At 33.0% G+C, this 13,757-nt stretch overlaps 2 protein-coding genes across 4 annotated transcripts in view; one reads left to right on the forward strand and one right to left on the reverse strand.

The window, feature by feature from the left end:
* Positions 1–994, forward strand: part of LOC129971482 (uncharacterized) — a 31,210-nt gene extending 30,216 nt beyond the window's left edge. The window contains exon 4 of the mRNA XM_056085299.1: positions 80–994. The gene's annotated coding sequence lies outside the window, so the exon portion shown is untranslated. The remainder of the gene's footprint in view (positions 1–79) is intronic.
* A 1,049-nt stretch (positions 995–2,043) lies between these two features.
* The window catches only part of LOC129971855 (uncharacterized), a 219,883-nt gene continuing 208,169 nt past the window's right edge, over positions 2,044–13,757 (reverse strand). For all 3 annotated transcript variants that reach the window (XM_056085833.1, XM_056085848.1, XM_056085855.1), the window contains 2 exons: positions 8,271–8,299; positions 2,044–2,216 (listed from right to left, as the gene is read on the reverse strand). In XM_056085833.1, the coding sequence (XP_055941808.1) occupies positions 2,169–2,216; positions 8,271–8,299 (77 nt within the window). In that variant the 3' untranslated portion in view covers positions 2,044–2,168. The remainder of the gene's footprint in view (positions 2,217–8,270; positions 8,300–13,757) is intronic.

A 13,757-nucleotide genomic window follows, 5' to 3' on the forward strand; every position in this document is an offset into this window, starting at 1 on the left:
TTGTGATTTATATTGTCTTTATTTTTTTAACACTTGATTGTTGTTCCAATTAATGATGTTTATTTTTCTTTTCTTTCAGATTATAACTGGCTCATTATTAAATTATCTTCTCAATGAATTTGCTTATCACATGACAGTATTTGTTTCAAGAGATCTGCTCAACGAAAAAACAAGACAAAAGGAATTTATCACAAAAAAATCGTTTGGTAACGAACGTTCCGGAAAAAAAATATATACAAAAAAAAAAAAAAGTCACAACCTCGTAATTATTTCAAGTCATCGAACCAATGACACCAGATTTGTAAGCCTCGAGTTTTGTACGCTTCTATGTGGCATCTGAAATAATTATATAATTCGCTTCTTCTTCGCCAGATTTGTGTGCTCCAAAGCACATCTGTTTCTTTTTTTATATGTAGCTAGTCAAATATTTCCTGACATAATCTTTATGTATATATGTATCAGCTAAGGAGACTGGCCAGATTTAATAAGAATGTTTTTATCTATTACTGTTTATATTTAAAGACTTCTCCATTATTTGAAATTGAAATAATGAAAGAAAATCTCATTTTATTTTAATATTTTACTAATTTAATTGTTTTAATGCCGACGTCGAAAGAGAAAATATTGAAGTTTGTATGCAATGGCCTTTGATTTACTGTGATTTAAATAACTTGTGCATGTCCATTTTGATACAAACATACCTTTTGGTATATTGTATAGTAATGTTACACGCTCGCTAGTGCATTTCTTTTCTTTTTTTTTCGCTGCTCGCATTTACTTGTGACTGGATGATCTGTTGTAGAAAAATGTAGCTGTGAATTTTTCTATGTCCTTCGTAATTCAGCTTACAATGTCTGGTCCATTGGTGGTATTCCTTTTCGTGGTGCCAATGTTTTTTCATGATGGAATCGTGTGTTATGAGGCTTTGTAACATTGAATAGTTTTTGTAACTAACTGTTTTGGCATCTTTTTAATTAAATCTGTCACTTCCGTACGTCTTGTGTTTTCATTTATTTTAGCATTCCACACATATTATTCGACGCTGCCACTACGGCAAGCGTGCTGAGTTGCCCGTCTTTTCCGAGCAACGAACATGTTAAAACCGCATTCAAAATCGCATTTCGCTCTGAAACTAAAAGATATCAAAATCTTGTCCGATTCTATGCAAGAATGTGAAACATAGTGGTACTTTAATCCATACTGCATTACTCTGTGATACCTTTGGTGTAAATTTGGTCACGCTATTTAAGGAAAATGACGCGACCATTGACCAATGGCAAATAAATGTCCCGATGAGACAACCATTTGCCATTGCCTCGTTGGTGTCACGTGATGTTCCTGAGGTAGGCGTAGTCTTCCATTGCGAGCAATAGTTGGCCTCGTATGAACCGTGCTTTAGTAAATAGATTAAAAAAAAAAAAAACTTTTCATTGGTATATAATATTTTGTGGACACATTTTGCTGAGTGATTAATCTCAACAATCCAACAAAAGACTAATTTGTATGTTTATTGGGATGATGAGGGAGATTGGACTTTAAATGTTAAGTTGTATTCTGCATGTTTTCATTAGTTAAATTTTTTTTAAAAAATGCAGGATTAAAAAATTGGCAGATCTAGTCATCTGTCTGTTGTTCAAAATTTCCATCGCAAAATAGTCCTAATGTTGCTTTGAAACGAGACATTAAAATAGCTGAACTAAAACTCCCCAAATTATTTTACTTTCTTTTTTATTTTTTAAATAAGGGTTAATTTACAATTTTAAATTTACTTGTGTACCTTTGTTTCAACTTTAATGAAAGATTCCCATTTTGCATAATTTGTCATAAATTTATGATTTTGGATAGTGCAAATAGTTTTTAATAAAAATGTTGATAAAATAATCTTTATAGTGTGATATTGTTATCAGTTTAATATTTTGAATTAGGCATTCGAATTTCTTTTCTGAAGACTCTTCTGGAAAATAACTGAATCACATATGTTTAAAAATGCAGTTTTAGGGTCATGTAATATTCCAAATTTTGCTTGGAATGATTATTAAACTATCAAAGACATCCCATTTATTTTCTAAAAATTTGATACAAGAAAAATCACTCTTTACAATAGCATAACTGTACATTTTTTTTAGTGCTGTGCATTAGCTTGTAGTTTATATATTCAGCAAGTTTCATTACTTTCCTACGAAACTACGCCATAGGCTTCGTCTCTTCTTTTCCACCTAAAGAAGGATAGATCAACAGGTTATTCTAACAATATTATAAATTACAAGTAAATTCATTAGTTTGTATACAGAAAATTTAAAAGGGAACGATCTGAAACCAGTGGTAATGATCTCCGAACCTCTCATGCCCCATTACAAAGGTGTCAGCACCCTTTCCTTCGGCATAAAAATGAGGAATTTTAGGCAAGGTTTTGAATACCGCGAGAAATAAGTCTTAAGTTCCCTGCATGAGCCTTTTGTGCTTAATATTTCATTTAAAAAACCGATTGAAACAACTTACTCCGTATTTCACATGCGAAGACTGTGAACCAAATGTTATCCATCTAGCTGCTTACGTTCTGTAATTACCCTGTTTCACTTACTCTTAGAAATACAGACTTCCTTCCAAGCAATGGATTTCGTTCGGAATTTGAAAAGAAATTACAAATTTGGTGTAAAAGCTATATAGTTAATTCCATCCATCTAGTTCAAAGTAACAGTGTTCACAGACTAATAGACATAATTCTGTACAAAGGAAGTTGTCTACTCAAAACTTCTCGCATACTCTGTAATAAAGGTGTTATCTCAAGAGAAGCCTTGCATGGCATTGGCGTACAATAGTTACGAAATACTAACCTTTGGTGTGAATTTAGTATTTTTACTGAATCTGTCTTTTGATACTTGGCGAGTTATTTGGGAATTAAACCTTGTCATGGGATTAAAAGTATCCGAAAATCGAATTTCGGTTTCAAATGTATTTTCCCAACCAATTGAAACCTAAATTTGACAAAGGACTACAATTGCAGTCATAAATATATTAAATTTTGTATGTGATTCTAAGTTTTTGCGTTTTTGAGTTATCGTGTTCATATGCTTCTGAAAGTACAGGATTTTGCTGGGTTTGGCATACATTTAAATGTTATATCTATGCACAGAATTTTATACATATAGTGACTTCGTTTTATTCTTATATTTGAACAGACTTCCGATATATCAAATTCTGAGCAAAATCCGTTCAAAGACCGTGAACGAAATTTCATTTGACCAGATCAAAGCGGTTTTATCTTTTTCATAGACGGACTGACAGACATTTGCTATAAATGTGTTTCTCGAATTCGGGTAAGTCTAAAACGTGGAGATTCGTCGAAATCTCTAATTCGGCTATTACAGTACTTCATATACAAAAAAGTAATTAAAAAAAACGTTTCTCTCTAAAATTAGTAGTAATTAAAAAAAAAAACGTCGAAATCTCTAATTCGACTATTGCAGTACTTCATATAAAAAAAAGTAATTAAAAAAAACGGAGAGATTTGTTGAAATCTTGAGTTCTAATTTTGTGAAAATTACAGTTTTTTTTTATTTACTGTATACGAGAAAATAAATATTTAGAATGATTTGTTGTACTAATTATCATCCGATTTTCACTCAAGTATTGGTATCACTGATATTCAATTGGTTGCTAAAATGTGATTAAATTGAAATAATTTCTATCTTTCATGTTTGATATGAAAAAACAAAAACAATCATTAACCGCATTATTTATTCTCATCATGGATGAAATTTACATTTGTGAAATGAAAGTTAATTCATTGAATAGATATTATAATTTAACACTGAAATCGTACCTAATTAATAAAAATAAAATATTAAATATTTTATGCATTATTAGTTGAATTGAAAAAATAAAGAATGTTTGGAATTTTATTAAATAGTAAAAAGGAACTAAATAGTTTAGCTCTTGTATGATTTTCCGAAGTAGAAATTTATCGATATACTTCTTGTGTTTCTCCTTCTCCATGCTCATCCCCCATGCCAAAAAACACACAATACTACAATTATGAATGTTTATTTGAGAATACGATAAATCAAATGTGCTTTGAGCTAGATAACTGAAATTTGGTAGTCTTTACCGCAAATTTGAAGATTTTTATCAAATTTTGAATGCAATAAATTCACAAGAAAAAAAAATGTTTGTCTGTCCGAGTGCACGTGCCGAATGAGGATAACTATCAAACGTGAAGAGCTAGATGGATAAAATTTGATGCCACAAAGTTTATCCATGTCGCATTTTAAACCAAATCCTTCAGTGCATTAATCATCTATCGATGTGTATATTTGTAAATGCAATTAAAACGCAATGACTTAAATGTATCAAATTTGGTATATGATCTTGAGAATATAATTGTAGTTCTATGTCAAATTTCAGTTTCAGCCTGTTGGGGAAAAAACTGTCCGAAATGCATACTCTATTTTCTTAACTATATTATAAAACATAAAATTCTCATGTTCAGAACTTTAAAAACGAAAATCTGAGTAATTGTGGAGATCACGGTTTCGCTCAAAATCCACAAGGGTGGAGGATACAACACTTTTATTAGGGATTATTCGAGAAAAGATTCCGGTAAACTACTCTCGCTGATTCTTGCAAAAAATTTCACAACATGTGAGCAATACGCCGGCTATCTTAAAGAATAACAGAAGTCGTTTTCTTTGTTCCAAAAACTTAAGTTGCATATTCATCGAATTGTTAAAACTTTTACGTGTCTTTAGCATTCCTGAAAGTACAATGTTCGCTGTTGCATCGCGACCTTGAGACCTTTTCTCTCCCGAGTGACGTCGAAGGAAGGTCGGTGGCAGTGACACAGGTGGTTGCGAAACCGAAGCAGGTTTTGAAACAGATAGATAGATAGATATCGAGGCTTAACCGTAACGGACGGTAATTGCCATCACCCCTACTCTTCACCGGTCGGGCCAGACAACAGCGTGACCGGCATGCACAAAGAATAACCTCGGCGATCAATATCCATTTGCTTTTCTTAGCAAGCATCCCTTTTGAGGGAAATAAATCTACAGTGAAAATCACTTTCAATTATAAATAATCCTGACCAGAATTCTCTATTAGATATTTTTACTCTCTCGTGTATGAAGTATTGTGATTCGAATTCGAGGTTTTGACGAATCTCCACGTTTCAGATCTTCCTGAGTCTTTATCTATCTGAGACAAAGAAAACTAAAAAAAAAACGCTTTGAGCTAGACAGATGAAATTTTATGTACAGTCTTTACAACATATTTTGAGCAAAATCTATTCAGAACAAGTCTGCTGGAATGAAAGCTAACACGATAGCTATAAAACGAAGAGGGACAGGTGGATAAAATTCGGTTCACAGGTTTAACTCCTATAGATGTTCAAGTCAAATGTTGAGCCAAATTCAACAAGGGGTTGATCGTCTGCGTTGACTAAAAATATTAGGTTAAATAAGTGGAAGTGGTCAAACTCCCCATCAATAATAATGAAGGTGAAGAGGTTCCTTCCTACGCATAAGATTATTCACCTTAAGTAAGGCCGTGGATATCAGGAATGCTCATATTTTTATTTTCAATCCCATATATGAGAGTTGTATGCGTCGTAGCACAGTAAAGATAGCTGTTACTTTTGTATTTAATGAATCGATGCCACTGGCGAATAACAGTGACGAAACATTGATCTTTGACTTGAAATCTAGCTTACTCTTTGATGATTAACCACTAGCATGTGGATAATGCACACATACTCGGAAATCCAATATATATTTTGAGCACCATTTTTCCAACCAATTGAAACCAAAATTGACTTACAATTGTAATCTCAGAATCACATGCCAATTTCATATATTTAACTTGGTGCATTTTTGATTTATCATGTTTACATGCTTTTAAAAGTGCAAAGGTCATCCTTCCCTATGACCGGCGTCATCCAATTCATTAGAATCTACACTTTAGATGTTAAATCTGTCTACCAAATTTTACTCATTTAGCTCTCTTCGATTTGTAATTATCGTATTTATTTTTGCTTGCACAGACAGGCGTCCTCAGAATGGATCTTGTTCAAAATTTGATAGAAATAGACAAATACGGTGTGAAGGCCTTATACCAAATTTCATCCGCCCTGCTCTAAGTAGTTTTAAATCATCATGTTCACAGACAGGCAGGTATAATTCCAAAAATATTTTTCGGAAACTTGGAAGTAGGTCAAAACTAAGATTCCGAATTTTTAAGGATTATAATATTTTCTTTTTGTACACTTCATACACGAGAAAAATAACCAGGGGGGACAGGTCTCTCCGAAACTCTCTAATAAAAACGAATTTGTGCTTCAGATACGTTTTCCTCAACCGACTGGTACTAAAATTATAATAACAAAATCACATGCTGAATTTCATCTATTTACGTCCTTGCTTTAGTTTAGTTATATTAACGTCCCGTTTAAAGCAACACTAGGGCTATTTTGGGACGGATATCGTCATTTTGAACCGCGGTCAGATGACGAGGACGACACCTGAGATGGCATCCCCCTCTCCACACCACGCCAGCGGGAGGACGTTTGGTCATGACGGATTTAAGGTGCAACAGACCCTCTCACACGGCGGTTCTTCGGTGGAATGGGGTCTCGAACCTGAAACCCTACGGCTCACAAGCCGAGACCTTACCACCACGGCCCATTTAAATACTTGCATTTTTGAGTTATCGCGTTTATATGTTTCTAAAAATACAGACCGACAGACATTCAAACCCTTGTTGGATTTCGCTCACAATTTGATGGCTGTCTATACTACAGATTTTTAATCTGTGCACCGAATTTTATCCATCTAGCTCTCTTCGTTTTATAGCTATTGCATTAACTTAGTTTCGAACAGCCCGATAAATGGACCTTTTCATAATAGATTTTGTTCAAAATTAGAGAAGAATTTACAATTTGGTATGAAGGCCTTATACCAAATTTCATCCGTGTAACTCACAGTGTTTTTGAATTATCTTTGTCACTGATAGCCAAAAAAATCTGTTTTTCAAGCTCAGAGAGGTCTAAAACATGGAGATTCGTGAAAATCTCGAGTTTGAATTTTTTGACGATAACAAAACCGTCTCTGCACTTTGTATACGAGAAAGGAAAACAGAATAAGTTTTGGAACGAAATCACCTTGTCGAGTCACATTCATTTTATTGATGTTATCCTACCGCTAACTTTACTGATATAGTCGACACACCGCGCATTTGATATAAAAACGAGCGGGAATGGTCTTCCCAAAATTTTCTCGCACACTTTCGAATGAATGTGTTTACCCAGAGAATGCCTCGTATGGCATTGATGTACAACATTTAAGAAATATTACCTTTGGTGTGAATTTAGCATTTTTATTGAATCTATCGTACTATCCTTGCCGAGATTTTTGACGATTTATCCCTAGTATGGGATTAATAATATCCGAAAATCGAATTTGTGTTTTAGACCTGTTTTTTCCAACCAATTGGAACCAAAATTTGACACAGAACAGCAATTGTAGTCACAAAACTCCATAACAAATTTGATATATTTAAATCATTACATTTTTGAGTTATCACGTTCTAAAAGTACAGATGATAGTCAATTCCTTGTTAAATTTGACAAGTGTCTACAACGTAGATGTTAAATATATATATGCCGAATTTCATTCATCTAGCTCTTTTGTAGTTATCTTGCTAATTTATACTCGAACAGGCAGGTGTCCATTAAACAGATTTTACTCAAAATGTGATAGACATATGCACATTTGGTGTAAAGTTCGCAAACCAAATTTCATCCATCTAGATCAAAGCATTTTTGATTTATGTTTGTCACAGACTGACAGACATTTACCAAAAATGTGTTTTTGGGACTCAATGAGAACTAAAACGTGGAGATGAATCAAAATCTCAAATTCAAATTTTGACAAGTGTCTACAATATACAATAATAACTCTATACTTCGTATTCGAAAAAGTAAAAACAACTTATTAAACGATCCACCAAGTCTTTGAAGAGAAAACTGCTACATTTTTATTTTCTGCAGTTCTAAATTGTCCTTGAATGATTCCGATTTCTTAGATATATTATTGCAAGGCGTTTCTCAAATATGTCCTCTAAAGTTTCCCGCAAAAGGTCGCTTTCCTCAGAAATGTCTCGAGTTCCGAAATGACCTACAAAGCTCTCGAGAGAGCAATAAAAGGGTTCCTCAACTTTTCACCGCACAGGAAGAAAGAAAAAACAGAGAAAGCTCAAGAGGTGACTTTTAAACTTACCCCGGCTTCGCTGGTGTCGCCAACGGCATCTGACGGAGAGAGAGAAAAAAATACATTTTAGTTACACATGTACTGATACGGATGCATTCTACATAATCAATAAAAACCAAACTCTTTTGGATCTACACATTGATTCGAATTTACACATTTATTTATTCAAAGGCTGGATGAGCTGTTCTTTAATTTCGAACATTCTAAGAATATTAGAAGATTTGCTTATCTAGACCGGTTGATATCTTGATATGTATATATGACTATCACAGATTAACTAAAGTTGTAGTAGAAAATCTCCAGCACACTTGCAGAGTGTTTAAGAAAATAGATTTTTTTTAGTTGTAGTGTACTTTAGATGTAAATATATAGTACCATTAAAAGTTTTGTTTTCTTACAGTGTGAGTTTCTAAGTGTTCCCTTGGGAACTTCTTTATCCAAAATATTTATGAACAATCAAATCAAAATTGATCGGTAAAATAGGTTTGAAACAAACAATAATCTACTAAAAAAAAAGTGAAATAATAAATAAACAAAATAAAAAATTTCTGAAAGAAAATATTAGAAATAACTTCCAGCAATTCAGTGAAAGGAGAATATAAGGAATCAGTGTAATATAAAATAATGAAAAAAATGTAGACCTCAGCTCATTGACTTTTGTCACAATCTAGCTTAAAAAATTTTAAATAAAGCATCAAGTTCACGATCAAATAACTGATTTTTGCTCATGCTTATCTTTATTCGTACGCACATATTTATCTGAATTACTAAACATAAAAATAAAAGGAATTTCGGACATATTTTTAAAAGCCCAGCGTTACAGACGGCGCTATATAATTATATATAATGATTCTTCAACTCATATTTTTCAAAGAAAATTCGATGACATGAGTATTTCGGGTACTACGAACCAGAAACTGATAGAAAAATGATTTGAAAATGAAAAGAAGAATCTTTGTAAACTTTATCATTAAAAATCATCATAAATTTTGGCATTAGAAATCATTATAAGCCTCATATAAAAAGGGTTGAGTTCACATTTTTTCCCATCAATTTCTGGAAGATTTCTTACATGTTCTAATGATTGAATCTTAGCTATAAAATATAATCTTAGGATGTTAGTTATATAGTCGAAATCCAAGGGCATTTCATTCAGCCTTTTTGGTGAAAAATACTTTGGTGTGTAAATACGTAGTAGTATTTACTTATTCTTTGATTTCAAGTAAGTATTAATACAGTATAAATATTCAACCATGATGTTTTATTCTTTTTTATTAGTATTAAATTGGACCTAAAATTGGAATGTTCTACTGAAAATAGTTTGAAAGAAAGAATGAGAATTTATATAGAGCATTCAAGTAGTACAAAATGTACTGTAACAGGAACATTGTACTTCTCTGTGGGATTATGCAGGTCATGAATTAGCAAGAAGTAAAAAAGACCTGATAATGGATATTTTGATTCACTAGATACTCGTAAAGCATGCAATTGTATTACTTCAAGATCCATGCAGTTGAGCAAAATGTCAAACGGATTGACGGCTGTTAATTTCCATTATACAAGTTGGAGCTGGATCAGGAGAATAAAGATGGTAAATAAATGATTAAGGAGACATGAATTAGTTTCTTTACGAAATATTCTCATTAAAACAATTTATGCTCCTGTATGCATAGATTTAATTTATTATTTTTTTAACCAATCTTTATAATATTACGTCACGGCACACAATATTGGATGGGAGCACTTTCTTTATTTTTATTATGTAACTGCAACTTCAAGCAGTCTTATTTCAATTTCTATAACAGATTTCCATTATCGGTTTAAAGGCAAGCAAAATATTATAAATCCAGATAGACTAACCTTAATTATACATTCTGTTTCTACGCAGCACGTACCTTTAAAAATATCCTTTTCATATCAGGACCAACTTTTATTCCTATATATTATTACCTCATGTTATAGACTAGTATTTATTAAGTACTTACATGTATTTTAATCAGCGACATCTATTGTTAAACATGGGAAGTATCTATATAAACAACAATGGTTTTGGATTTTACCAGTTTACTATTACTTTATTGTTATCATTTTGAAAGGTTTCCATTTAATATTATTGAGTTATTCAGTGTATTAAAACCCCAATCATGGAACGCTCCAAATTGCCTTTTCGACATTCATTGCTTTTTTTTTTTGAAGAAATTTGCTGCCGAAGCCCATCAGAGACACTTATGGTGATGCTGCTCCGCCATATCCCAATTGTCGGTTTTGGTTTCAACGATTTAAGAGTGGTGATTTGGATGTCAATGACAAAAAAACTGCCTGGACGGCCAAAAAATTGGAAGACAATTAATTGCAAGACTTATTGGACGAAAATGGGAAAAATTAGAAAGTGATGGAAAATATTTTGATTGATATATATTGTACCAATTTTTCTTAATGGAAAATATGGCCCTAATTTCTTAAAAAAAAATTATGTAAACTTATTTTACTATTCATAGATATATGACTACACTAATAGGAAAAAGTATGCCAACGATGAAAGAGGCAATAGGGAATATTATTTTATGTGATTACACCAATAGGAAAAAGTGAGCCTACGATGAAAGAGCCAATAGGGAATATTTTTTTATATGATTACATTCTTAGGATAAAGTGAGCCTACGATGAAAGAGCCAATAGGGAATATTTTTTTATATGATTACATTCTTAGGATAAAGTGAGCCTACGATGAAACAGGCAATAGGGAATATTTTTGATAAAGTCCTTGACAAAGTAAATTATAATGCCTTGCAAAGCTTAGGCAAGATAAATTATAACCCATTTTACAACGGGGAATTATTTTTTTAACTAGATTGGATAGTACAGAGGACAGTCGAGAATTGGCTCTTCGAGTAAAAACAGGTATGATCGAGTTGCACCCGAAAGGTCCCAGAACCTCGGCAAGCCTGTGAGAATACTTCATTCCAACGCGAAACGATAGCCATAAAGATTTCCAGACAGAGTCGTAAATCTGGACTCGAGTGAAATATTAAGCGACATCCTCAATCCTTCTAAGATACCGATCGGAAAAATAAAAAGCACCGCTCGAATAACAATCTGCACTTCGAAAGTTGCGAAGATTTTAAACAGCCTGGCCAACCAATTTCAACTTTCATATGAAAACAAATAGGTTCTTACAAAAACATTAACCGAGAGGAACATTTTACGAAGCAAATTAAGACATTTGAATTCTGGAGTTATGCGTCTTTTGCATAAGTGAATGACTGGCATATTGGATAAAAACAATGTCAATAGATAACCCAAGAAAATTCAGCAGTTTAATTGAATTTTTTTAATGAATCTCATGCTTCATTTTAACCTTTTTGGAATGATAAGATAGAACATTTCGGTGCAGAAGGTGTGTTGGTTAAAAGAATTCAAATTTCATTTTAAATCAAGTATTTTTAATTACGTTATTTTTAAAGAAAATTAAAAGAATATTTTGAAGTAAGATTTCCAAAAGGAATTGATTGCTCTGAAATGATTAGTTAAAAATTTCAATTACATTAACATATACGATACGGTACGAACGCTCTTTGTTGTTTTTCACAGAGAGTATTTCGGTATGCTGTCCTTTCTTTTCGCCAGGGACGAAAAGCATTCCAGAACACTCTTGATTAGATAATAATTGCTAATAACGTTGACACGGAAAACTGACGGCTGCCGTGACAACATTGGTAGGAACTATGGTTAAATTCTAAGGGCCATCAACGACCACGTTATAACCCCCCCCCCCCCCGTAGGAGACACATCCCATAATCGGAAAGGGGGCAGCCACCCTACATTATTTCTGCACCCATCAGGGCGGCAAAGACCCATCATTATTTCTGAAGCTTCTCGTCCCTATGTTTGAGATGTCCCCCAGGTGGATATTCTTGATTAGTTTAATCATATATTTTAATAAAAAATCCAGATGAAAATGGGTGTGGAGATGTTCGAACTTAATCGATCAACTGTTATTGAAAAAATTATTAACATTATAAGAGGAAAACGAAGATTCACCGCCAAAACTCCGAAATATCTGTAAATAATGTCTTTTTTTTTACTTGGAGATTCATATTTCTGTTCTAGAAAAAATGTGTAGTTTCGATTATTTGGAATTAAGAAATTTATTGCAAGAAATGATTACTTTTTAAATATCTCTAGAAACGCTCATACCTAGACTGAAGACTAAGACTGAAATGCATTCGCATGTAAAGAAATGTGAAGAATTTATCTTTTTAATGCAAAACAAAGGAGCAAAGTCTTGGGACTAGAAGATCATAGGTTCAAAACATGGTTCAACCGAAAACCGATGTATACGTAGACTCATGAATGTTAAATGCATTGAGGATTAAACATTTTCCCCCAGGCATGGAAGTTTGGCCCAGGAGGTGCGGACCTACGCGTCGTCCACATCACTTGATCAGAACGTAAAAAGACTCCCAAAACAATACCTGTGTTCAAAACTCCCAAAACAATACCTGTGTTCAAAACTCCCAAAACAATACCTGGACCTTCAAAATACAGAACGAAAATTTAGTAGAAGTAATTAAAGCTAAAAACCCTTACGATCAGTTATTATTTTTGGATCCCTTTAATCTAGCCTATCTGCATTGTGCTTTTGCTGTTAAATTTAAATGCAAATTTCATTTCTTAAATAGATAACAGATAAAAGTAACATATCAACAGTTATAAAAATCCCTCTACATAGATTTGGCCAATCTATCTATCTATCATATATATATATATATATATATATATATTTCAAGTATAAGAATACTTGAATTTATTGCTAGTGCAATATCTAGAGAACTATTATAAAAGTAGTTTTTTTATATAGAAAAATTTAATTTAATTGTAATTTGAGGGTGTTTTTCAATCAGTGAATGGTTAAGGGATGCTGTTTTTTCTATTAAGTGCCGGTTCCAAACATAATCGTGTATTTATTTAGAAAATAAACGAGTACCAAGTCAACAAACACTTGAATCATTCAGAACTCATTCCTTCGTAAAATTCACAATATTTTAACAAAGTGTCATTTTTATTTTTTTAAAGGTTGAAACTACTTGTAGATTTGTTCCATTCAGCAGAAAGTCTGCGTCATTGCATTCATTCACATTCGCCTCATCACGCTGACTGCATTATTTAAACGGATGGCTCTTGAGAGCGACTCTGACGCACCATGAATTTTGATTATGTGGTGACAATTTGCGTAGCACTGAAACAAATTGAAACATAAAGCACTAATTAAATTTTCAGGAGGGACTGTCCATTAACAAAAGTTAAAAAGGCGTGATGATGAGCAGAGGACGGGGTTATTGTCAGCAGCGCCGCGTTCCAAAAGCAAAAGAAGAAACTTCTGCGAAATTGCTCAACCCCTTGCATTTTTTCCCCCTCCGTCTGAAGAAAAAGAATAAGAAATGCGAACAGACGAATTCGTATATTCACCTTGTCACTTCGATCCAAATGTCTCTT

The sequence above is a fragment of the Argiope bruennichi genome, chromosome 1 (genome assembly GCF_947563725.1).
Source record: "Argiope bruennichi chromosome 1, qqArgBrue1.1, whole genome shotgun sequence".
Taxonomy (NCBI): Eukaryota; Metazoa; Arthropoda; class Arachnida; order Araneae; family Araneidae; genus Argiope; species Argiope bruennichi.